The sequence below is a fragment of the Grampus griseus genome, assembly GCF_964374135.1.
Source record: "Grampus griseus genome assembly, chromosome: 16".
Taxonomy (NCBI): Eukaryota; Metazoa; Chordata; class Mammalia; order Artiodactyla; family Delphinidae; genus Grampus; species Grampus griseus.
The window spans coordinates 30,103,565-30,130,600 of NC_139010.1; the positions used below are offsets into that span (position 1 = coordinate 30,103,565).

General features: G+C 42.6%; 1 protein-coding gene across 1 annotated transcript in view; it reads left to right on the top strand.

Moving 5' to 3' along the window:
• LRMDA (leucine rich melanocyte differentiation associated) overlaps positions 1-26,313 on the top strand; it is a 1,104,623-nt gene extending 1,078,310 nt beyond the window's left edge. Inside the window, exon 7 of the mRNA XM_082673142.1 lies at positions 26,182-26,313. Within this exon, the coding sequence (XP_082529268.1) occupies positions 26,182-26,261 (80 nt within the window). The 3' untranslated portion in view covers positions 26,262-26,313. The remainder of the gene's footprint in view (positions 1-26,181) is intronic.
• The last annotated feature ends 723 nt before the right edge of the window (positions 26,314-27,036 follow it).

Below are 27,036 nucleotides of genomic sequence, written 5' to 3' on the forward strand. Positions count from 1 at the left end.
AGGGGGAGAACAAAAATACTACTAGTTATCTCATAGGGTTGTTTAGAGGATCAGGTGATGAGTCAATCCATGTAAAATGCTCATCACGGTGCCTACACATAGGAAGCTCAATAAAGTTAGCTATGATGATGATGGTGGTGATGAGGAGAAGGGCAAGTAATCTGCTATGTTTTCCATAAAATGTCTTTCAGTTGAAAAATTGCATTGTAAAGGGCAAGCTGGGTTGTTTTGTTTTTTTTTTTTTTTTGCGGTACGCGGGCCTCTCACTGTTGTGGCCTCTCCCGTTGCGAAGCACATGCTCCGGACGCGCAGGCTCAGCGGCCATGGCTCACGGGCTCAGCGGCCGTGGCTCACGGGCCCAGCCGCTCCGCGGCATGTGGGATTTTCCCGGACCGGGGCACGAACCCGTGTCCCCTGCATCGGCAGGCGGACTCTCAACCACTGCGCTGCCAGGGAAGCCCGAGAAGCTGTTTTTATAACTGGAAAATTCATTTTGAAAATACTGTCATGAAATGAAACAGAAAACTGTTTTGAAAAGGTCCGAAGTCACAGAAACACTGCTCTTCGCATTCTTCTCTGACACATCAGTCCCTAAAGTGATCTTTGTAATCATGGAAAGAGCCCTGAATTTGTAGTCAGAAGAACTAAAAGCTAACCATAGCTTTTCCTTATAGTATTTGTGTCTCTTTGAACACATTATTTACCCTAAGTCTCACTTTCTTCTAATGTGGGCTGGGGCTAATAAAACCTACCTAGTGGTCATGGCGATCATACAAGAATGATACATTCTAGAGTACTTGGTATAGTGTCTTGCACATAGAAAGTGATCAAATAAATAACTGATGCTGTGAAGGCAGCAGACAGAGCTCTTCAGAATGTGCTGTGCTTCTGGGGAACAATCTGTCTCCATGTCCTGGAACATGCCTTGATGCAGAAGACAATTCTACAAGAACAACACTCAGAACTGAGAACTCCCTTTTTTATGTTAATGATTAGATGGCCTAAGGACTTATTGTTCCTTGTTTGGGGGCAGAGATTTTGTTTTGATGTTCCTCTTAGTGTTAGAAAATCCTCAGGTCCACCCCATCATCACCACCCACCACAGTGCTGCTCAGCGTGTCCCAAGTATGTACTTCCTGCCCTTGGGAATCTACCTAGTGCTTCTCCGGTAAGAGGAATGCTCTCCTCTGTGCTGCAGCTGTCAGGGACTTCAATTGCCTTTAATATCCCAGAGTGGATTGCTAGATATCATACCACACGTGCCTCTAGCACAGTGGCATGGGTAATTCAGGACGAGAAGACTGTGAATGGGTGAATTGAATAGCAGGAGTGACAGTGGATATCCCATCTTGTTCCTGATGGAGGGAAAGTACTCAGTCTTTCAGTATTCAATATGGTGTCAGCTATGGGTTTTTTGTAGATGACCCTTAGGAGGTTGAGGAATTTCCGAGTTATTCCTGTGTTTTAGAAAGTTTTTATCATAGATGAATGAATGTTGAATTTTGTCTGTTTTGTTTTTCTGCGTCAGTTGAGATGATTGTATTTTTTCAGTCTGTTGATATGATGAGTTATATTTATTTTTGAATATTGAACTAACCTTGCCTTTCTAGGCTAAACGGTACTTGGTCATGATATATTATTATGTACACATACCCATATTTATTGTAGATTTTATATGCATGTGCATGAGGAATCGTGTTCTGTAGTTTTATTTTCTCATATAATTCTGGACTAATAAATTGGAAAGTGTTCCCATCTCTTCAGTTTTCTAGAAAAAATTATGTGGAATTGGTATTATTCTTTGTTAAAGAGAAAGTCTGGCTCGCTTGCTCATTCAGACATTCCTGTATTCATTCATTTAGCAACCACTTTAACTACATTTTAAATTCTAGGACCTGTGATAGGTATTATGGATTCAAAGATGAATAAGAAAGCATCCCTGAGTAACTCCAAGTTCAAGTAAATTACACTGAAGTGGGAAATAATAATGAGATGATGGGTTATGATGCAGTGAGATACGGGTACTGGTTGTGTAATAAATAGTACACAGGAAAAACAAGGAAGGAACCACTAATTCTGCCTGAGGAAATTTAGGTTAACTGTGTCTAGATCTTTGCCATATAAGACCCGAGTTCATGTTTGTTGTTATTGTGGTTGCGACTGTTTCTGTTGCCTTTCCACAGCCATGTTGGCCTCCTGGAACATTTCACTGTCATCCAGAAGGTCGCAAATTCATTGTTTTAATTTATTAATGGAGGCTTTTTGCAAGTCAGTGCTCTCTTGTTATTAATTTTCAGTTAAAGGCACCTATTGTGATTTCCATTTTAAAAATAGATGCTGTCTACTTGATTCGCTTGTTACTCTTTGGTACTAAAATATAGCTATGATGGCTCTGTGGAGTTGTCACTTATTTAAGTATTCATGCATATTTAGGTAAAGCCTGGATGGTTTGGCATTGTTTTAACATGACTAAATGTGTCATAAAAATTTTTGCTCTGTGAGTAGTCTGTAAATGCGTATGCTCAATTTGGGGAACAAAATATAACTTTAGATTTCAAAACAAATGCTTAGCGGAGGCTTATCGTTCCCTGCTATGCTGAGCACAGTGCTAGGCCCTCCAAAGACTGCATTAGACAAATCAGATTTCCTGCTCTCATGGAGCTGGGAATCTGGTGGATATACATTCAGTCATTAACCTTGAATACATACTGAAATGCCTGTTGTGTGCCAGGCTCTGTTGATAGGTGCTGTGCTTTGCTATACAGGTGAAAACATCAGTATATTGTGCCTGGAACATAGTTGGCACATAACAGATATTTAACTGATTATAAAATTACCCTTTCTATTCTCTTTAACATATGACATTATTTCATATTAAGGAAGAATGTGGAAGGAAAAATCCATTTGGTCGTAGTAGCAGAGATTGCTTTTTGCTCACTAAAATACATGCTTTCTTCCTGTTTGGGGACTACAAAGCTAGACTTCGTTTCAGTCTCCCTTGCAGTTAGACATGGTTAAATGAGTGTGTTTTAGCCAAAGCAGTGTTAGTGCGAGTGATGGTGTCATCTCATAACCAAGGCTTGTGAGAAATGGCTGTGCCTCCTTCACTTTTTCTCCAACAGGACTGATGCATGTAACAGGACTTGGTAGGAGATGGCAAAACCACAAGAATCACACATGGTGGAATCTTCCTGGAGGAACCTTCCTGAGTAGGGAAGAGATGAACTTCTATTGTGTTAGGCCACTGAAATTGTGGGGCTTGTTTGTTCTAACAGCTTGCATAATCCTTCTTAATACAGTAGTAGGACAGTTATAAGATGGCTCATTCTTATAACAATTATGACAAATTGTCAAGGTATATCTAAGATATGTTGTCATTTGACAATGATACTACATATTATTCAGTAGCTGGCGTTCCTCAAAGTTACCTTACTGGGGGTGAGGGTTACATAGGCAAGGATTATCATTCCTATTCTAAACATGAAAATTGACGTTCACGTAAGTCGTGTGACCTGCCAAATTTCTCAAGCCTGGAATACAGAGCTAGCACCAAGGTATTCTGTTTCTTAGTTCTGTCCTTTTACTCTTTACTACCTTTATTATAGGTTTACCACCTTTGTTATATTTATATCTGAAATTATTAGTTATTTATTTTTAACTTTTGTCTATTTGCTTATTGCCTTTCTTCCACCACTGGGTTGTAGTGTCCATGAGCTGAGACTCTATCCACCACTGTATCATCATCTATGAGAACACTAACAGGCACATAGTAGGGTCTCAGTAAATAATTGTGTAATGGAAGAAGGCATGACTCAGTAACTGATTAAATAAATACCTTTATTAGTCAGGCATGTTGCAATGCAAATTAAACACGGACCTTATGCATTTTTGTGAAGGAAAGATGGAAGGAAGGAATGAAAGAAGGATGGGTTGTATATGTGGACTGTGTGTGTGTGTGCACACAAAGAGGAAAACACGGAGTGATGGGATTGGAGTGGGAGGGACTGATAATGTTTCACTCTCAGGTATTTTGTTTTGAACAACAGAGTGCTATTTGTGGAAAACACACATTGGCCTGAAAGGGTCTCAATCAATGCTAGCTTGAGATGCTTAAATAGGTCACCTGACGGAATCAGGAGAGGAGCAGGCAAAGAAAGCACAGATTTGAAAATTATTCCTGTGGTCATTACTGTATAATTACAAATATCATATGCCGAGATAAACAAGCCTTTTCCTCCAAAATGATTACTGTGAACATTTTCAAACCTACAAAAAAGTCGAAAGACTAGTACGTTGAACACATATATATCTATTCTTTACCTAAACTTATTGTTAATATTTCACCATATTTGTTTCTCTATATGTAATCTATGAGTCTGCGAGTGTATAGAGACATTTATGTAAATCATAGACATCATCATACTTCATCCCTAAATACTTCAGCATGCAGCTCCTAAAATAAGAACCTTTTCTTAAAAAATAACAAAAATACTACGAAAATTAACACGAATTCAAAACCATTACCTAGGGCTTCCCTGGTGGCGCAATGGTTGAGAGTCCGCCTGCCGATGCAGGGGACACGGGTTCATGCCCTGGTCCGGGAAGATCCCACGTGCCGCTGAGCCTGCGCGTCCGGAGCCTGTGCTCCGCAACGGGAGAGGCCACAACAGTGAGAGGCCTGCATACCGCAAAAAACAAAAACAACAACAACAAAAACCATTACCTAATATAGTCCATGGTTAAATTTCCTCAGGGTTTCCAATGGTGTCTCTAATAACTCCTTCTGTGTTAATCTAATATCCAATCCAAGTTTGCATTTTTTTTTTTTGTTTTTTTTTTTTTTTGGCTCCGGACGCGCAGGCTCAGCGGCCATGGCTCACGGGCCCAGCCGCTCCGCGGCATGTGGGATCTTCCCGGACCGGGGCACGAACCCGTGTCCCCTGCGTCGGCAGGCGGACTCTCAACCACTGCACCACCAGGGAAGCCCCTGCATTTGGTTATTAAGTCTTTTTTTTTTTTTTTTTTTTTTTTTTTTTTTTTTAATATAGTGCAGTGCTTCTTGCAGCAGTCCCCAGCCTTTTTGGCACCAGGGACCGGTTTCGTAGAGGACAGTTTTTCCACAGATGGGGGCAGGGGGTGGGGTAGAGGGGATGGTTCAGGCGGTGATGCGAGCGATGGGGAGGGGCAGATGAAGCTTCGCTCTCTCGCCCGCCGCTCACCTCCTGCTGTGTGGTCCGATTCCTAACAGGCCCCAGACCTGTACTGGTCCACAGCCCTGGGGTTGGGGACCCCTGCTCAAGGGTAAACTCCCAGATCAGCAGCGTCAAGTTCACTAGGAAACTTGTCAGAAATGAAAATACTGGGGCCCCATCCAGACTAAATGAAAAATGAGAAACTCTGGGGGCAGCCCCAGCAATCTGTGTTGCAGCAAGCACTCCAGCTGGTTCTGAGGAAGGTGATTCTGAAACTGAAGAATCGATGATCTACAACATAACTCCCACACTTCCTGGTTTTCATGACATTTAGTTTTTTTTAAAAGCCTTGGTCATTTTCATTGTAGAATGTCCTGCACTCCAGATTTTTCTGATTGCACGCCCATAATTTGGTTCGGGTTCAACATTTTGGCAAGTATAGGTGACGTTGGCAATATTTCATCATGTCGAGAGGTACATGATATTAATGATCTCTTTTGTAGCAAATGCTAAGATTGATCACTAGTTAACATGGCTATCTCCATATTGATGTCGTGTAAAGATGTATGTTCCCCTTTATCATTAATAAGTAACCTAAACAGTGGTGATCTGAGGCTGCGTGAATATTTTCTTCCTCAAAAAACTTTCACCAAGTAGTTGCAGCATCCATTGATAATACTTGCCTGAATTGCTACATTGGAGTGTGGTGATTTTTCTAATTTTGTCATTCTTTCTACATTAAATAGCTTACGTTGTTTAAATAAGAGCTTGCTCTCGTCTGTTGTACTTACTTGTTTATGTATTTAAGTATCATTCTGGATTTAAATTCTTTTTAATTCAATGTGGCAAGTTAATTACTGTCATTACTCTCTTTGATATTCAAATAGTGCCAAACTGGGCCAGAGACATCCTTTTCGAGCCACTGACTCTGTTCTTTCCCTGCTTTCTGGAACAAGATGTTCCGGGCTCACTTGTACATTTCCTGCCCACAACCTGAATCAGCCATTTCTTCAAGAAACCCTGATTATTTTTGGTGGAAAATATTTTCTGGAAACCAATATCCAGGTGCTAGATGTCCTACACAAATGTGTGTACACACATATTTATACATGTATAATTTTTAATTATGATTTCTTACAGATCCCTCCAATTTAAATTCTTAGAGTCACCTTCTTTATCTTCGTCTTTTTGTTTTCATCCTCTTCTCCTCCTCCTCCCCCTCCCCCTCCTCCTCCTCCCCATCCTCCTCCACCCCCTCCTCCTCCCCCTCCTCCTCCCCTCCTCCTCTCCCCTCCCCCTCCTCCTACTCCTCCCCCTCCCCCTCTTCCTCTCTCCTCCCCTTCCTCCTCCTCCTCCCCCTCCCCTCCTCCTTCCCCCTCCTCCTCCTCCTCCCCCTCCCCCTCTTCCTCCTCCTCCTCCCCCTCTTCCTCCTCCTCCTCCTCCCTCCTCCCCCTCTTCCTCCTCCTCCCCACTTCCCCCTCCTCCTCCTCCTCCTTCCACCTTCAAAGCCAGTGGTGTTGCATCTCTCTGATCATTCTTCCATAGTTACATCTCCCTCTCTGCCCACAGCCTTTCAAGTTTCTCCCTTTTAAGGACTCATGTGATTAGATTGCACCCACCCAGAAAGAACAGAATGTCTGCCTCCTGGGTCTGTATCCGTAATCACCTCTGCAAAGTCCCTTTTGCTGTGTAAGGTATCATATTCACAGGTTCTGGGGATTAGCATGTGGACATCTTGGGGACCATTATGCTCTCTACTACATCTTCTCTCATTCTTTGTTTGGTTTCCCTTCTCTCACAGTGAAAACTCTTGACTTCCATCCATTTCAATATATTTGCACATTTCCTCTATCCTACAATATATACAAAATAATTTGAGAATTGTAACAACAATACCACTACCAACAATAAGCCTGCTAAGTAAAGCTCAAGACTTCTTTGCAGTTTTTGTTGTTGGTGGTGGTGTTCTCAGGATACATCTCACTCAGGTATAGTTGAAGTACAGTGTTCCAAAATTAATTTCTTTTTCTGTGTCATTATATTATCAATTTGGTATATGGTTAGGTTCATTTTTTTCTGTTTGTATCCAGTTTTAGGATTTGTTTTTTCCATCCTTTTTTTAAATTTTATTTTTAAATATGCAAAATATATGAATATAAAGAGAGATATATCCAGAGAAGTCCCATCCCAATACCCTCCCCCCTACTTTTACCTATCGACCACATATATCATTCTTAGTGGTCTATGGTTTACGCGTTACCCTTTCTGTGTTTCTTTTTGCAAAACACATATGAGCATTTTTGTTTATTTTTTAATCTTATTTTACTTCTTTGTTACTCAAAAGTAGCTAAGTTTATGCACATTTTTTGCTCCTTACATTTTCACTTAGCCAAATATTCTGCACTTGTATCTGTACCTATATCTCTCCAGCAGTATATCTCCATCAAATGTTCATGGAAATCTTGAAAGAGGTAATTGTTGTTTTTAAATATACCTTCTGTATTGTTCAACTTGTAACAAATATTATATTTGTGACTTAACATGACTAAAAAGAGAAATACAGAGAAAATGCCCCTTTTTTAATGCCTCTGCTCACTCACCTCATCACATCTTTTTGTTCTTGTTGTTTGTTTAACATTTTGTAGATAACATTATTATGGCAAATTTTATTGGAACTATCTTTATCTGACAAGTTATCTCCCTTTCTGGCCTGTTAGTTGCTCAAATGTAGAAAGAACCTCTCCTTTTCTTCTTTATTTTGGGTTTCATTGATTGTGCCTGGCACATAGGGCTTTCCCACTTACCTGTGTTGCCTGAAATTCCATTAGAGATTTATTCAGTTGGTCTATTTTTTAATGTGTCTATTTTTTTAAGTAAAATATTTTATCTGAAGTGATGAAGCTCTATTTCATTGTCAACTATTACCATCCTAATGTGAATGAGTCGATCAGAGAACTAGTTGTTTCTTAGAAAAGGTGTAAAAAAAGATGTGGACAGGCTTCTAAGAGAGGACAGTTATATTTTGATTCTGGAATTAAAACCCCAAGAAAGGCAAGAAGGTGTATGGGGATCATGAATATTCTAGGAGGGAAGGAGACAAACCAAGGAAACAAAGAGAGGGGCGTGTGAAAAAGGTCTATATTGCTGTGTCCACTATGTGAGCTATGCATAGCATAGAAAACCTGCTTAGATGAAAATAGGCATTATATTCATCGGGACAGAAGTAGCCGTTAGAGAGCGTTTTCTGCAGATGCTAAGAAACTGTGGCCCAGAAGTTGACATGTTGTGCAGGACAGTTACTACAACCCAGGAACTAGAACCTGACCTTTGGACTCCAGCACACTTCCCAGAGTTGATATGCCCTTTCTTATGCTTCTAAAGGGATACTTGAGGAATCAGAGACCCCCACTGCCCTGAGGATGGCCTGAGCCATCTCTCCTCTTTGAGCCCATTGAAGTTGGGCTGCTGATCTCAGGACTGAAATATACTATGTCTCCATCTTTCCTGACCTCCTTCAGTCAAGTCAGCTGTATTTGTGGAGGTGCATTGTTCAGTCTCAGAGCATAGTTTCACTTTAAAATCAATAAAGAAAAGTGAGCCAGTAAGAGGCACAGACTAAGTACCCTCTGTATGAAGAGGTTTATCCTCTGCCACATTTCTGTTGAAATCCTAAGAAATGTGAAGAGGCTGGAGCAAAATAAAAACAGACTAAAAATTACGTCAGAGACCAAAATGCAGTAAGGTGACTGCACCTTTGGCAGGTAATCAAGAATTGGGTGACTTCGAGTTCTGACTTGGCATAATGGGGTCAACATATTCACACCAACACACACACCATGTGCACACACACCATGTGCACACACAACACGCTTCTGTAGGAGATACACACACACAAAAAGGACCCACACAACATGTATAACACAATTCACAGCAAGACACACAGGGCACACATACAGCAGTACATATACGAGTACCATGTGCCCACGTGTAACTCCCATGCACACGAAACACACACTTGTGCATACACACACGTGAAGTGGTTCTTGACTGGTTACTATAAAGATGTAACCCTTCCATCTGCCAATTTATCCACACATTTTTATTTTGATGAAAAAAAAGTAGCAGTAGAGGGGAGAAAATCTCTTCATCAGAAAATTCAGTGGAAAAAAAATTCCCAAGACATTGTCATGTACTTCTGGTTATTTTTGGCGGTTAAGAGAATTATTTGAAAACAAAGAAGCCTTTCACAAAGCCTGTAAAATACAAAAGATTTAATAACATTTACATCTGTGTATCAGCCATGTCTGTAATGCGAGTCATGAATAACACATAAACCAGAGCACGGAAAGAACAGAAGTGCTCACACATCATTTAAAATCTGACCCACCCCATCGTCAGTGGAATCAAATACACAGCAGGAGCAGTTCCAGTTGACACACACACAATATAGTCATTGAAAATGAAAACATATTAATTATGTTCCTTAAGGTTAGGAGAGAAATGGCAGGATCCACTAACCTGTTCAACTTCTCTGTTGAAATTCTGTACCAAAAAGTACATCATGAATTGCTTCCTTACTTTTTAAGAAATTACAGAATAAGCATTTGTGTTTATTTGTCTTGTTTTATTGTTCATTTGAAATCTGCACTTGGGGCTCTGTCCTGCCTCCTTGCTGAGCTGAAAATGGGGGGAAGTTGGCTTAAGATCCTTGTTACAAGTGAGTAACTTGCAATAAAGGAATTCGTTGTTGAGCAGTGGTAGTTTAAAACAACAATACCTGCAGAACTCCAGGTGGTATATGTGGAAACCCACGCTGCTAGGGGAATAGCTGTCAGTTACCAAAACCTAGAGCTCGTGTAGCAACATGTTTGAAACACAGGGAAATCCTCTCTTATCCTGATTCCGCTAATGCCCTGAGGCCCAAATTTGGAACTGTACCTTTCTGGATCAGTTCACCTGGCTCACACATTCTTTTTTATATATTCTTTTCCATTATGGTTTATCATAGGCTATTGAATATAGTTCCCCGTGCTATATATTAGGACGTTGTTGTTTATCCGTTCTATTATATATTGTTTGCTGGCTTTTGCTTTGACGTTTGTTTAACGAACCTTTCCTCCTCTGGTTGTTTCCCCTTCTATCTCTAGGCCTCCTTCTGTTGGTGCCAGACCATCTCATGTGGGTCCTGAACAGCTTAAAATGAGCTCTGTAAATGTCAGGGAACCCCTTCCTCTTCTACTTTGTATCTCATTTCAGTGTGAAATTTCAAGCATCTCACAGTCGTCACTGCAGCAAAAGGTTAATAGTCATCTCTTTTTTATGTACTATAATGCTCAATTCCTAAGGACAGTGTTTCAGGGCAAGTTGAGTGTAATTGCTAAATAATACAGTCATTCTCATTTTAAAGGAGTAATACTTCCGTTGTTCCCGATGCTTCTCCCTGGGTGTGTGTACGTGTGTGTATAGGCAAGCGTGGGTGAGACCTCCTCTCGGAGGAAGAAGCCACAGCCATTCCATAGGAGTTTGCACATTTAAGCATTTGAATTTTAAATGTTGTGCCACATCCTGAGTCTCTTAGGCGCTGCAGATTACGTGTAATAGATGAGCTGCATTTGCAGAGATGTGTGCTATACAGATGTAAATGTTATTATAGCTTTTATATTTTATGTTCTTGTTGAAAGATCATTTTGTCTTTGAATAATATGGCCGTTCAGTTTTTTGGAGGGGAGGGGGTTACCTTTAAAAGAGGATATGAAATGGATATTACACATCATATATTTCTTAAAAGTAATTTGGAATTTTAGGGTCTGGGATTGGGGCTGACTGATACACTGCCACGATGAGATATAACCCCTGGAAAATAACAGCACCAGCACATGCCTGCATCTGTCCAATCTCATAATTCACTTTCACATTGGATTATGGATGTCTGCGTTCAGTGAGTCTATCTTCCCTTTAGGTATTATTTCAGCCCTTTGAGATAATAAGGAAAGTTTAATTGCGTTGTTAATTGATTTTTTGCACAACATTATTACCTTGATTGATTGCAGAGTTGATGAAAATGTTAGACACAGGCAGCATGGAGTATCAGCCCAGGAAGGAGTGGGAGCCTTGTGGAGAATAGATAACCTTGATGTTAAGAGCTATATCCTTCAGATATGTCTTCCCTTGACATATTGATGGCCCTTGAAAAGGGAAAAGCTGATTGTATGCAGAATGCAATCATTAAACCCTCTTCAGCTCGCTGTTGATTAATTTGTTTTTTCCTGAAGGATCTAGTTATAGGGAAGGCCTCTCTTGTACCAACAGAAACCATTTTCTAGGCTCCAGCCTGTACTTAACCCTCTGGGTGCCGAGGAATAATGAGGCTGGCATGGCTAAGACAGGAAGATGGTCTCAGGGCGTTTAGAAGGAGGACTTGACTCTCAGACACCCTCACCCTCAGCAGCACGTTCTTTCCCCCACCATAGTGCTTATTTTCCCCCAAATACCAATTCTTTCAAAATTCCAAGGCCAGGCAGCCTTTTATTGAGACCTGGAGTAGGATGAAATGGAAACTTTGGATGCCCAGGAAGGTTTATTATCCAGGCTTCCAGTGGTTTCTGGAGAAGACACGGCACTCAGGAGTTTTGTTGTACATTAGGTAAAACCTTGCATAAACTTGCTCCCATGATTGGTGGATTTGGTTCTTATCGGGGTGTGTGTGTGTGTGTGTGTGTGTGTGCGTGTGCGCGTAGGGGGGATTTGTATGTACCAGGATAAGAAGGGATTTCTGGAAACCGTTCATTATATTTTCAGTTACTCTTCTCCCCAGCCCTATGTAACTCTTACCAAGAAACATTTATTGAAAGTTGTCATGGTAACTACAATCCAGAGCCATCCTCATGGTACCAAAAATCAGGTTGATTGATCAGCTGCATGACTGATGATCCATTGGACTCCTTCCCTCTCTCCCTCTCCCAAGCCCACACCAATTCATCCATAGCTGCCCCATCCTGGGCAGAGACTGAGAGGGCAGGCCTTATGGGGAAGGGAAGTTGGCTTGGTCATCTGAAGAAGGATGGAAGCTTATATATGTGCAGTGACTCTAGACAGCCCCTATCTTCTAGGGAGAAGGGTGGAGTCCCCCTTCCCCCTCCCCACCCCCACTTCTACACTTCTAACTCGTGGAGCATTCTGACTTCTTTTGCCCTCTTCTTCCCTGTCCCCAGTACTCATTTAAACCAAATTTTAATTGTATAGCATTGTTGGAGGCCTACCAAGAATTACGTCATCTTCCTGGGGTCCTGAGCCCCACAGGAGAGGTCACGTGGGCTTCGGGGCAGAAGAGAGACAGCTCACAAATCTTCTAGAGCCACGTTGTAGCCTGCAGATGGAATTCACACTGTGGTCCAAAGCACAGTTGCTCCTCCGTCGGCCACCCCTGCCTCCATTCGGAGTCTTTCTTTTGCTGAACTAACGACTGGCGCTCGGGGAGTCTTAATATCCGCGGAGTCTGGGCCCTCAATTACCGTAATGGCTTATAATGAGATTTTGGCCAAGTAGCAGGTAGCAGGTTATTACTTCCTGCTCAGCATGGGCAATGTCTACGATGTTAATTTGTGTGGCCGAATGTGGCTCAGAGCTGGGCATCAAACTGTCAGAGCCAGATGTATTCTATTAGGTGGGAGGCTCACGTTGGCCCACGGGCAATTTTTTTTTCAATAATGGAGGCATGTTAACTCCCCGCAGGGTGAATCTTGACAAACTCAAGCCAGCCAAATAAAAGAGGTAATATTCCAAGCCATCAAAGTAGTATGTTCCAGAGACAGATAACACCTGGTGCCACCCACTGTCAGCAATGTCTCTCTGACCCAGGCCATTCCATCGATAGGCAAAAAGTATACCCCTCTTAACATTGCTGGAGAGACTCTGGTGCCTTCATTAAGTTTTAATGAGCCTGACCCTAATGAAGACCCTTATAATATGCTCTTCTATTGTTTACTTTGTCTTTATTTTGGCAAGAAAAAAAAATGTTCAAGAGGTTCATATTGCTCGTATAAATTTCTTTCTGCTATTAATTCTTACTTAACCTATAGTTTCTTTCTTTGGCATTAGCGTATATATATATGCGCTTTTTGTCCAAAGCAGGTTAGAGATTGGGGAGTTGAAGATCAAGAAGTAATGAAAAATATTTTGGCATTTTGCTGTGAGAATTGCTAGTGCCCAAGAATTATGCTGTGCTCCCTGCAATGACATACTTTTAGTTATTTTTTTGTAATGCCGACTTCTTTCTGTTAGATCATATATCAGCAGATTCTCTTCGTTTTCCTTTTGGAGACAGCAATTTAAAGTGTCCTGGAATTAGGAAAGATTATAGTAATATCAGTACAGGAAAAGTTTGTTTGGAGTCTAATGAAGGGCAGATGGAGGCTGGACTAATGGGCCTAAGAAGGAAGGTCTTGTCCTCAGTTCTTGCAGAGTTTGAATTATGACAGACCCGGTTGTTACTGGGTCTGCTTAATTTTATTTGAGAGGTTCTTTTTTGCAGCTTGAAGAATGAAAAAAAGAAAAAAAAGCAACTTGTCTTTATTTTCAATGACTCTCTTGAGAAATTTTAGCCTGAAGAACCAGACAGAACTGTGGATGTTTTCTCCCCTTTTGATGTGAGCTTTCTAATAGGAACAGACCTGAAACCCAAAAGCAAATTTCTGCTTGAGAGCAAAGCCAAAATTCCCATTCAAACTCTGCAGGAGGACCCCCGCTGCTCACATTTGTTCATAAAGATTCTGTCATTTTAGAGGGAGGCTAAAGACTTTCTGGGAAATTTTTTCTGCAAGTTTTTTTTTTTAGTCTTCATAAATTATGGTTTGTAGGTTCAGTTCCAATCTACTTATCCAAAAAACTCTTTTCTTCTTTTCTTCTGTTAATGTAATCTGCACATCACTTAAATTTAAACTTTCATGATTTTTGTTTTATATTAAAGAGCTGGAGCAATCTATTATTAATTATTATTTTAGGTATGGTGTTTTTTCAGGCTGCTGTTAGGAAGACAGTAAAACCTCCATTCACTAAAACTCGATACACTAGGAATCTCAGTCAACCGGATTTTTATCTCCGAATTTGAGTGGTGTTGCTTCTACAAGAAGAAAAACTGATGTCAAGAGTTTTACTTTTTTAAAAAAGGAAAAGGGGGCCCTTTTAGGTTGTCCTAGAACATTGTTTCTTAAAGTGTGGCCCCCTAATCTGCAGCATCACTACCACCTGGGAACCAGCAAAAATGCAAATTCTTGGCCCCAACTCAGACCCCCTAAACCAGAGACTTTGGGGTGGGGCTCAGCAATCTCTGTTTTAACAAGCCTTCCAGGTGACCCCATGCAGGGGAAAGTTGGAAAATCACTGACGTGGGGACAAGCCATGCAATTCCTCCACCTGTCAATGTCCAGGAATGTGTAGCAAACTCTGAGGTTCAGAAGAAGTATTCCGAGATCCTTGCATCTCTTCTACAATGATAAGCAATCTATTGAGTATCTCATGAAGCATGGGTGAAAAGCCATCATTTCTGCCCTTAGGGAGCTCCTATAAAAAAGTGGTCTAGGGGCTTCCCTGGTGGCGCAGTGGTTGAGAGTCCGCCTGCCGATGCAGGGGACACGGGTTCGTGCCCCGGTCCGGGAGGATCCCACATGCCGCGGAGCGGCTGGGCCCGTGCGCCATGGCCACTGAGCCTGCGCGTCTGGAGCCTGTGCTCCGCAACGGGAGAGGCCATAACAGTGAGAGGCCCGCATACCGCAAAAAAAAAAAAAAAAAAAAAGAAAAAAAAAGTGGTCTTAAGACCTTGAGAAATGTTCAATGAGCAGTCTTCCCACCCTAGTGAAACCTCTTAACTGTATCATCCTCACTGTAAATCCTCAAAGAACTCCTCATGGAGTGGCATTGACATATATACACTACCAAATGTAAAATAGATAGCTAGGGGGAAGCAGCCACATAGCACAGGGAGATCAGCTCCGTGCTTTGTGACCACCTAGAGGGGTGGGATAGGCAGGGTGGGAGGGAGAGGCAAGAGGGAGGAGATATGGGGATATATATATATGTATAGCAGGTTCACTTTGTTATACAGCAGAAACTAACACACCATTGTAAAGCAATTATACTCCAATAAAGATGTTAAAAAAAAAAAAAAGAAATCCTCATGGGTGGTCACCATGAGATATCTAGTAAGACAGTAAAATTGAATTTGGTTTTGTATAGTGTTTCATGTGTGAGAGAAAACTCAGGAAAAGTTTCTGCTGAACCACGAATTAATGAGATAATTTAATTAATTAACTGGAACCCAACATTTCCCTACTGGCTAGTCAATCTCATGACTGTTATATTAGGAAAGTCTACAGGAAGAAAGTGTGAGAGCCTATTTGCTTCACTGACCACTTGAGCGGGTTCTCGGCTGACACGGAGAGTCACACCTGGACTCCACTTTCCTCTAGTCCAGTAGATCCAATTTTTGTTTACTCCCTTCTCTGATGGAATCCACTCATTTATTTGAATTCTACAGATTCTCATTTAAAACGCCATTCCCTAGAATGTCATACCTTTATTGCTGTTTCAAAAATAACATGTTTGAAATCCCTGGAAACCCATGAATACCTTTTTCTCCTGAAGGGAGGTGGTCATTTATTGTTCTAGGCGTGAAAATAATCACTAGCCCATGGGCCAGAGACCAGTGATAGGGACCACATGATGACCAAAACAGAAGCTGGAGTTATGATTTTATTTTTGAGTAGTTTCTACCTCTCTTTTCTTTCTTTCTTTGTTTCCTAATTTTTTATCGGAGTATAGTTGATTTACAATGCTGTGTTAGTTTCAGGTGTACAACAGAGTGAATCAGTTATACATCTACATATATCTATTCTTTTTCAGATTCTTTTCCCATATGGGTTATTACAGAACATTGAGTAGAGTTCCCTATACTATTCAGTAGGTCCTTGTTAGTTATATATTTTATATAGAGTGGTATGTGTGTGTGGTAATCCCAAGCTCCTAATTTATCTACCTCTCTTTTCTGATTAACCTGGACGTATACTCAGAGAGGGACGACAACAGCAGTGGGTAGGAGGCAGCCAGGATTTGCTTGGGTAGAGTACATACGCTTTTTTTATGTTTTATTGATGCAGGTTTTATTTAATTCTTATGTTTTTTCACTTTTTTCCCTATCAAATGATGATTAGTAACTCCATGCCCTTAAGTGGCATATTTCCTTTTGGACTTGCCTGATAAAAATCTTTTTCTAAGAAATGTGGGAAGCTATCTCTGTTTATCTTTGCGTGTTTCTTTACATTTATGCAGGTAATATGCAAATTTCCCCAACTCCTGAGCCTAGAAGATTAATTAGAGCAATTGATAGTAAAGAAAATTAGTCCCTGAAATCGAGATCAGAGGCATCCAAAAAGCGGGGGTGGGAGGGGGGGGGGGTGGGGGGACTGAGGGGGTGTCTGGGAGCCCCATTCCCAGAAACCCTTCAGCACAGATTGAGCAATCATGACATATTGATCATTGCAGAACTTATAACTGGTGACCGAAAGCACAGTGTGACTTTAATGGCCCTCTCTGAATCGTTGCCATCGTTTATTTTTTTTAAGCAGCTGTTTTTCCTAAATTCATGCTGCCCTCTAGTGGCCATGCTCCCAACCTCACTTGAAAGGTGGCAAAGATGAATGTGGAGATAATGGTGGGAATGGCAGAGGGGGTGAAAGGGAGAAATTGTTTTCTTTTTTCTCTCCTGTCTGAAAAATTTCTGAGTTCCTTGGTCAAAAACTAAGAAATAAAAATGAAGCTGTACCACTTGACCACTGTCCATTGTGACTGACAGCCTGATTTGTGGGACGTCCATCTTTGAGCAGCACTGAGGGAACTTCATGAATCTGAACTCATTTGCATCCCATCTTGGTGTGCACTTTGGAATCCAGCCCATCTCAGATCCATTAAACCCCACTTAGAATAGGGAGGTGGGAGAGGGGAACACACTCATGCCACATGGCTTTGAAGATTCGTTTCCCCCGTTGGAAAAGTAGGTAGGAGTCAGCATAAGTCAGGTTGTAGATCTTTGACATTCTCCTGTCCTAAGGGCAATCCTATAATTCAGAGGGATTTGAACTAGAAAGGTAGCATTGCTGGGACTTCCCTCATGGTCCAGTGGTTAGGACTCCACGCTTCCACTGCAGGGGGCACGGTTCGATCCCTGGCTGGGGAACGAAGATCCCACAAGCAAGTAAGAAAGATAGCATTGTAATTGTTTAGTGTCTGGTCAGGTACTGTGACTTTGGGGAAGCCACTTAGAACCTCCTCTTCTCCTTAACGAAAATGAAGATCTTTAAATTCTGTCCCAGGGAGAATTCCTCAATACGTTTAAAGAAATACTTTCAAAGAAAATTTTCCTATTCTGTGTTCAAGCTTACTAGGAAATACAGCAAAATAATAAAGTGTCATAGGAGTGTAAAAGTAAATCATTGCTTAGGAAGTCAGAGTGAAAACTGTTTCTGGCTTCATTCTTAACTGGCACAAAAAAAAAAATGTAACCTGAGAATAAAACCCAAAATCTGGATTGCTAAGAAGATTTAGTAGTGGTGGGTTGTTGGTTGTTTTTCTTGTTTTCGTTTTAGTTTGGTTTGGTTTTGTGGAGGAGGGATGTTGTTGGAGCCTGGAAATATTTACTGTGGTGTTTGACCGCTGATACTTAGATGTTCCTCCTTGACTGAAATATAGCATGTGTTGAGGTAAGAGCCAATCATATTACTGATGTTCAAACCAGGAGTAAGGGAGCCCACCCTCAGATCTGGAATTCTTTCCCATCCGTCTGGCCTACCCAAACGACCCCCGGTACAAAATAATTGAAAAAGCGTTGACGGGCTTCCCTGGTGGCGCAGTGGTTGAGAGTCCTCCTGCCGATGCAGGGGACACGGGTTCGTGCCCCGGTCCGGGAAGATCCCACATGCCGCGGAGCCGCTGGGCCCGTGAGCCATGGCCGCTGAGCCTGCGCGTCTGGAGCCTGTGCTCCGCAATGGGAGGGGCCGCCGCAACAGTGAGAGGCCCGCGTACCGCAAAAAAAAAAAAAAAAAAGCATTGACATCTGAGGAAAAGCATGTTGACTCTGTTTCCTTTCCAGGATTCACATCATGGAAACATCCGCTGCCAGATAACTTTTAAATCTGTCAGCTTAATATTTCCTCGAAGTGGAGAGGACATTGAATGGCCTGGTCAGGTCTGGGTAGGGCCACAGCATCTGCAACTGGAGCACAGAGACCAGGGACTCACACTGGGACAGCAGATCTGGTTACTAGGGATCCGCTCAAAGGTGCAGTTATCTCTCGGACTTGCACCCGATTGCACATTTCCCACTAACAGGTTATGTGAGGGAGAAACTGGCCCTGCATTTTTTTTTTTTTTTTAATCCTCTCCTCCCTCCTTCCCCTCTTCTAAAATGGCAAGCCTCGTTTCACCTGCCCTGGGAGTCCAGAGTGCATTTTCCACAGGCTCTGGCTGCCGCTCACGTGACTATTCCTGCAGCCTCCCTGGGCAGGGAGATTGGCTTCTCGGCCTTGCATTCCTCTCGCCTCCAGTAGAGATTTTGCCAGTATACTTTTCCCCCTGACTGGTTTCCTTCCCCTGCTTTTTTCTTCCTTACAAACACGTGAGTGACGCTTGACAAGGCCCAGCGTTTGTCTAAGGAGGCCATATAATCTGCTCTCTCAGTGGAAAGTTTAACCTTAAGTCGAGCCTCACTGGAGGGGGCCGAACATTGGGGCCCCATGTCCTTATCTCAAAGGGATACGGTGCCTACACTTGTGTCAGCTTTCTTCCAGGATATCCAAACCTTTGCTTTGGTAGCTCCTACTCTGTTTTTTGAATGGTGCTTGGTAAAAAGCAGCGTAACATAACCCCACAATTTATTTCCTCTCTTGCATCCAGAATACTTACATTTGTCCTGTGTACTCTTTGTGCTAAAAATAAATAGAAACCACCATTTACCTGAATCTGTAATAAACTGACAGCAACTAAACCTGCACATCACACTATTTATTATGGATGAAAAAGTGACCGAAGATTTATATCTTGTCAGTGTATCGAAAAGTGCACAAATTCACGGGAAGGAATTAGCCTTTGTAGAAATAATGAAAACAAAATAAAATTGAAGTGAACTGAAACGACACACAATAAAATGTGTTGCCTGAATTTCAGCAGAGGACTCAAGTCTTCCTGTCACAATTTAGATCTGCAAAATTTTACCCAAGGAAATGTAACCTTGTGAAAATAAATGACTTGAAGAGGTTTAGAAGGTAGAACCGGTAAAATTTGATATTCGCCAAAAGCTGATGGAGGATTTTCACCCTAATGTAAAACATCACATGGAAAAGAATTGATCCCATTGGAAATAAATTCAATAAAAGAGAAATGAAAATGTTCAAAATAGAATATGGTTTAACTTTGAATTTAAAAATTAAGGAATTAAATTTGTGAAATGTAGTAGTAACTATTTCTACAGAAAGTAGTAACTAATTTCTAATTAATTTCTAATTAGTTCTGAATAAATAATGCTTTCTGAAAGAAAAAGTACCAGGCTTGTTTATGTGTTATATTCATAAGCCTGAAGCCAAACCATCCCGGGGGGTCAAAATGGCAGAATTCAAATGTCCACCATTGCAAAATATCAGGGTCAGCAGAGCAGGGTGAGAATACCCGACCTGGGGTTGTTTTGTATAATAGAGGAGAAGAGCTCAAAAGAGTGAGCTCATTTGAGAGACTAGGCAACTTCCCTCGAGCAGTGTTGTTTGACGTGGTCACTGCAGTACTTAGCAAGGACGGTGTGCCCACCAGTCCATGGAGAAGACAGCAGGTGCCCTTATAGACGTTTTGGGGTTTAGCAAGCATTGCATGACCGTGGCACCGCATTCCAAGCTAAGCTGCAGATTATAAGCTGAGACGCTTGCCTGAAATCATGCTCAGCTAGTTTGGGAGGAAGTCCCACCTTCTTTGTCTTCTCTACCCTTTCATGGGTCAGGCGGAGAGCCTTTCCCTGTTTCATTTCCAACCTAAGGCTTCCCAGATGTGTCTGCAGATGAAAGGAAAATATGCCCCTCCCCACCCCCGTGGAGGATGGACTTTGTCCTTCCCCCAGAACTGCTCCTAAGCAGCGTCTTCCCTTAAGACCATTTTAAAATCTCTCTTCATTTTGCCTCAGTGTTTAAGTAGCTTACGCTGAAGGAGGATGTTGTCCCAGGAGCCTGTAATTCTGCAGGCTCTGCTAAATCCTGTGCGATGTCCACAGCAGAGTCCATCACACAGGCTGGCCTCAGGGTATTGCTCCAGCCACTTCTCAAGATCATAAAACATGGGTGTTTATTCCTTCCCAGTTCCCAGTTTACTCAGGACCCGCACATAACAAAGTCCGAGGAATGTGCTTTCTGGGGAACGTCCTTTCTCCTGTGTGATGTTTACAGCTCTTAAGCCTGGATGATAACGTTCAGTCCACTGCTCTCTTTCCCACCAGACATCGTGATTGCTTTGTTTTTGTGGGAGGAAAGTGTTGAGCATAAAAACAACACTAGTGCTGAGGAATTGAGGCTGTTGCCTTCTGTTACTTTGCCCTCTCCTCTAGTAAGGCAAGCATTTAAGCGGTGTATAGTTTTTAAAAATTTCAAATGCCTGTCGTCTTAACAGAGGTTAAAATATGAGTGTTTAACAGTTGAAATTCCTTACTTTGTGGATTCTGTTTAAATTGTGGTATTTAATGGTATTGATTAATGTATCTATTCAAATATTTATTGAACACCTCCTTGGTACTAAGCACTGTTTCAACCACCTGGTATTAGAAATTGGGGAGGAGGGATTATTGTAGAGGTGACATGTTAATGGTATGTATGGTGTCACGTGGAACTTTCCATAATAGACAGGAAGGCTCTCTGAATACTCTTTCCGTCTCTGGGCCCACCCACTTCTTCACAACATTGTCATCACTCTTCAGAGGCCGTGAAGAGGCTAGTTCCTTGCTTTCCTCATACAGATTGGAGAACAGGAGTTCCATGAGGAGCCCCCTGCCCCTTGCCTGTTTTGTAGCACTAGTTGGAAGGTGCTAGTGACCACAAACAGATTAAAATCTGTTTGTCGTTGCACAGTTACACTTACAAACCTTTGTGATAATAGCGTTTAAAACAGCGATTACCGAAACTAACATTAATAGTGATAATAAAATCGAGATTTTACTTTTTCCGTTTTACAAATATGAATTTATTGGTCCAACCCATATTCCATCATCAGATACGTTTTCGCATTTGTATGAGTAAAGATGATTATTCTTTCACAGCTAAAATATTAATGGTAGACCACTTACTCTGATGTGTAGTCTTTAGTTCTGTTGAATATGGAGTTAGAAGACTAGAGCTTATGTCAAAGCTAGGGAGATATAGGCTAATTAGTGGTAAGTACTTCCCAGCTCTGGGTATGAAATACAAGTTGCAGGAGAGTTAGTGGAAATTCTTTCCTTGGGGATTTTGAGGTCCAGCAGAGCTTCCCTTCTGTATCTAATGGGAAAATGGACTGGATGGGTTTCAAGAGCTGCCTTGGTCCAAATCAAATTTTGATTAACTGACCACTGGCTCTGCCTCCTACATCAGGCAATATGGTACCTGGCGTCCTTATCTTCATAAGGGAAACATTCAGAAATGCTAAATCATCTGTTTCAGAACTAAGGTGGAAATCTGGGATACCTGGCCCCTTGCCCTCATTTTACAAATGGAGAAACCAGCCCAGTGAGGGAAAGGTATGTGCACATGGTCACTTAACTATTAGGGGTAGAGCTGGATTTAAATACAGGCCTTTCTCCACCTCCCCTTACTAAATAGATGGTAGGACGAGGCCATCCAGAAGGTCAGGGAGTCCTGAGGTGTTTGCTGGACTCTGCATGGCTGTGCGAAGACGTCCTTCCCAGGACACTCAGGGTTTTCCTCAATACCGTCCCTGCCACCATCACAGTGGGGCATCCAAGAAAAGAGGCTGATTCCCACCCCCGCAGGCAGCCCCAAGGTCATAACTTAACCTGTATAAGTAGAACACTCACTCCAGTGAGGGGAAACATCTAAAAGAAAAAGGACCTCTTTAAAACAGATTCTTCCCAGTACAGTTTTTTCCATAACTATAGGTTTAAGAACTTACGGCAACAGCAGAGCCGGCTACTTAAGAAAAATTAGGGGCCTCATTTGGCAGGAGAGGATTCCCGAGGGGACAGGGCACTGTCATTTTTCCAGGGCCTCCCAAAAGAAACCCCCCACAGACAGCTACATGTCAGCCTGATGCATGGCAAGCCTGCTTCGTTTATTATGGGCAATGCCAGATATTTTAATTAAAAACACTACATACAGCATTAAATGTGTTGTTCCCCTTCCAGTCCCAAGACGTGTAGAGTTCGGGGAGACACAAACAAGGGAATGCATTGCAGATGTACACAGAAACCACCGCCTACCGAGTCACCACCCGCGGGTTCCCGAATTCCAGCCTCGGAGCGCCTCACTGTCAAAATGTCCTTTGCAAGCAAACTGTTTCCTCTGTAAATTTTCTCAGTTTATGGCAGTTGCCGTGTTGGAAGGAGGAAGGCCAGGGGGAGAGCAGAAGAGAGAAGCCCGCAGTCACCACGTGCCTTCATTTATGAGCGGCTCCTATGAGTTTACAAATAACCTTCGTGATAAGTGAAGTCTTATGGCCACACATGGGACTGGGCGGGTTTTTTTCCCTCCCTTGTTAATGTTATTTACTTACTTATTTATTAAATACAAAAGTCCCCTTTGGGGGGGGTAATCCCTTCTGAGCTGCGAGCTCAGGTAGGCGTCTCAATGGAGGCAACCACCTGGTTAATTTAAGCAATCGTAGGCGGTTCAAGTTCAAAAATCTCATCCGATTTTAACTGTCACTAGCCGGCCCGCCTGTCTCCCCAGGGGAGCAGCGACAGCAGCTGGATTTCGTTGTTGGCTGCCAGGCTGTCCCCGCGCCTCCTGGAGGAGCCCGCAGACTGAGTGCCTTCCCTTTCCGGATTTTATTCAAGGTGACAGCTCCTCACACGTTGGCGCTCTGATCACCCCAAGTAGCTGGGATATCGGCAGGGGATGAGTGTGGTCCTCCTGCAGAGCCCAAATTTAGATTGACTGAGGTCATCCTCGGGCCTCATGACCCCAGCGCTCTGACAGAACAGGGCTGCCAGGAACTTGGCCACGGCAGCGAGTTTTGTAATGATGTCTGGGGCGAAACGTTCTGCTGGAGAAGGCGAAGAAGACCCCAAGTGCTAGGGAGTGATGTCAGCTTTCGTTAGCGGGGCAGACAGCGTTAGAATATCCTTGGCATAATATGGCTTTGGTATCTCTGTCAGCATCTCTGTTTTCTGTCACCACACACAATCCTGGGCCTGTCTCGAGCCCTGACACTGTCTTTTCAGATCAGGTTATTGCCAGCCCAGAGATGCGTTCTGCCCCCCACCACACAGCCCCTTTGTTTGAAGTCGGCCCTCTTGTCATTAATGCACTTGATGTCTATTTAAATCTGAGGGTGAGCACGGTATCTGTTTTCCCGTCAAGAGATCATTGACAATGTTAATACCTCATGTCCTTGCCTCGTTTTCCAAGCTCTGACACTTTGCCACAGTCTCCTGCATTCATCAAACAGCCCTCTCTCACCAGGGTGTCTATAAACATTCTTGCTTCCAGGCCCAGAGGAACAGGGCAGGCCTTAAAAAGGACTTTTATCAATGCTGATCAGAAAGCAGGGCTGGGCAGTGTGGCTCAGAACATGTCACCTTCCTCCACATTGTGGCCCATGTTCAGGAATATCCAGCCTGTTTCCAGAAGGGCACTTTCTGTCCAGGTTGTATCTAGACTAGGCAAGGTCTGCAGTTGAGATTTACCATGGAGAGAGCACAGAGAAAAGAATTCAATCCAGAATGTGCTGGAGAGTTTCCCGGAGCAAACGCACCCGCTGGTGTGTTGTGTGTGTGTGTGTGTGTGCGTGCGTGTGCGTGTATGTGTGTGTGTCTGCCTTTCCTTCTCTTCTGTGTTCTTTATAATATCTGACAGCCCTATCCATTCCTTTTTATAAAAATTCCTGCTGTCCTGGTGCTGTAGAAAGAAATTAACATCCCTCGGCCTCATCCTTCCAGATTCTTGAGGGTTTATTGGAATCAGTTATGTTCAAGGAAGCCCCTTGCAGATTTTCAGAGACTTCTGAGACACTCCCACCCAGGCCTGCAGGGGATGCTGTTCCTGGAATGCAGCCTCCACGGCCATGCCCACAGACCCGTCCTAGCATCGGTGACAATATCAGCACAACTCCAGGTGCTACGTAATTCAGCACAATAAAGGGAACAGCTCAGTGACAACCACCAAAAGAATAATTTAGGCCCCAAGAAGGGTCTCAGGGAGGTTTCATCCAAGCTCAATGTTTCCAGGCTCCAGACCAATACTGAAAAGCAGAACTTGGGGGTTGGGGGGCCAAGGAAAAAGCATAGCTAAAGGGGAAGAGTGGTCCACAGTGAACTTGCTCAGGGGACCATGGCAGGAAATGGAGGTGATGACAGCCAGCTCACGGCCCAGTCTGAGGCCGTGGAATGATGTCATCCCCTCCCTATTGCCAGCTTGCAGAGATTCTGAGAACCCAGCAATGCTCCACTTTGTCCCAAGCCATCTGAACCAAGGAGCATTTGCCTTGTCATTAAAAGTTTCTGAGAGTCATTTTTAATCCATGTTTAAGAATACGGTCTACAGTTCTATAGTGGAGAAACACCTCCTGTACAATGACCCAAGTATTTACCACGGAGGACTTCTGATTTGAAGAACCTGAATAATTTCAAGTGCTAATTTATCCCAGATGAATAGTAGATAGCGGTTGCTTGTTTCACACTATCATCAAAATAATGGGGAAAAAACATGTATATAGAAAGCTATTTTTACAGACAGATTTGTAGCTCATGAGTTTATGTTTTATGGACACTTCTTTGGGTTGTTTCTTTTTTTTCTGGTTATGCACCCTTCAGAGACTCACAGAGTATTAGTAATAAGACAATTCCATGAAGCTGAATTTTAAGTTTGTTTTTCTAAAATTAAAAGGAAAAAAACCCAGGGTGGCCAAAAGCAAATTGTAGTTACAGATATTTTCTTGGAAAAACTGATGTTTACTTAATAATACTGTCAAAGTAACTGTGGCAGGTGATTTCTTATAGATATTTAGAATAAATATTGAGTTGATTGAAAGGTGTGACCTTATTCTAGGGGCATCGTTTATAGTTAAGTCCTCTTATGACCTCCGTGAATGACAGGAAAGCTGTACAGGGAGCCGCAAAACTATTTAAAATAAAACTGAAGATGAAAATCAAGTGCATTCCAACCTGAGAATACAGTTCAGGATTCCCCTGTAAGAGGAAGCCATTTAACGTCAGAGGCTCCGTTACTTTCCATGTGGCGTTTTGTGGAGACCACAATTCTTCCTTAATCATCCATTATGTACTTGATGTCTGCTGGGATTTGGAAGGTTCTCTCTGGAAATTAACAAAATTGATTCATGATAAAGATTTTGAAAAGAGCCACATTCTGGGAAGATTGTTTTATATCTTTTGTTTGGGCTGGGCCCATCTTTAAACTCTTAATTTTCCATTTTTAGAAATTCTACCAAGAGAACTTGGAGAGGGAAGAGGGTTTTGCTTTGTTTTGAGAAGTAATTGACCACACTAGAAAATTCTCTAAAATGTGGAAAAGAAATCATGCAGGAAAGTGTTATTCCTAGGAGCCTGTGCTCTGGTGACATTTTATTTGAATGTCAACTCTGAGGCCGAGAAAATAGGGTCCTTCCCTTCTGGGGCTTAATCCGTTTGCTGCCACCCATGCATGGGATCTGTGATTGTGTTGTATTTCTGCCTTGCAGCACCTGTGTTTTCTGGCTATACTACTTGTGCCACCTGTAATGATGTGTATCTTTTTATTTGCAGGTGTCCTGGGGAAGTGTCGCTATGTTTACTATGGGAAGAACTCAGAGGGCAACAGGTTTATCCGCGATGACCAGCTCTGAAGGCAAGTTCTGTATGCCTTAGCCAGTGACATGAGAGTAAAAGAAAAAAGGGAAAGCAAAAATAAAGAAAAAGCTAAACGAAAAGACAATGGCCCACATCGCTTTTCTGTGGGAAAGCTATGACGTCAGCTTTTGGTACCTTCTGCTGACTTTGCCAGGCCTGTCAAGATCATCCTTCTGCCTTAGACTGAGTGGTCACATAGAGATTGACATGATTGCCCTTAAGCAGGTCTCATCCACCACAGTGACAGACAGCGGTGGCGAAGCACCAGGGCTGACAGGATGAACACCATGATAGATTGCCTGGCCCCTCCACTGCTCACAGGGGAGCAGAGGTCACACCTGGGGCCTCCCTAAGCATGCTCAGTGGCTTTAGGCAAGTGAGAGAGACTGTGTCTTTAGCTTGCCTTCTGAGTAGAGATCCTCCTAATACCTTCGTGCTGTGGGTTTATTTTCAGCGAGAGAGTCCCAGTTTAAAGGAAGGCTCTACTCCCTTATTTCCCTTAAATCTTAACCTCTTGTATTCTGCATGGTCCCCTCCCACCCCACCCCCATCAGCCTTTAGCATCTTTATCACGGGCAATGCACTTCAGTTTGCAGTTTCTCAGAGAACAGAAGAGGTAAGTTCTTAGACACGTTGTGCGTTTATGGTGAGCTTTGTGTTCTTAGCATTCGGGTATTGGAGTAAGTTGCCTTCCCTAAATCCCTGACTACAAAAACATGGACTTTATCATATTTTGTTCACTTAGAAATCCACTTCTTGCCCTGAATGCTA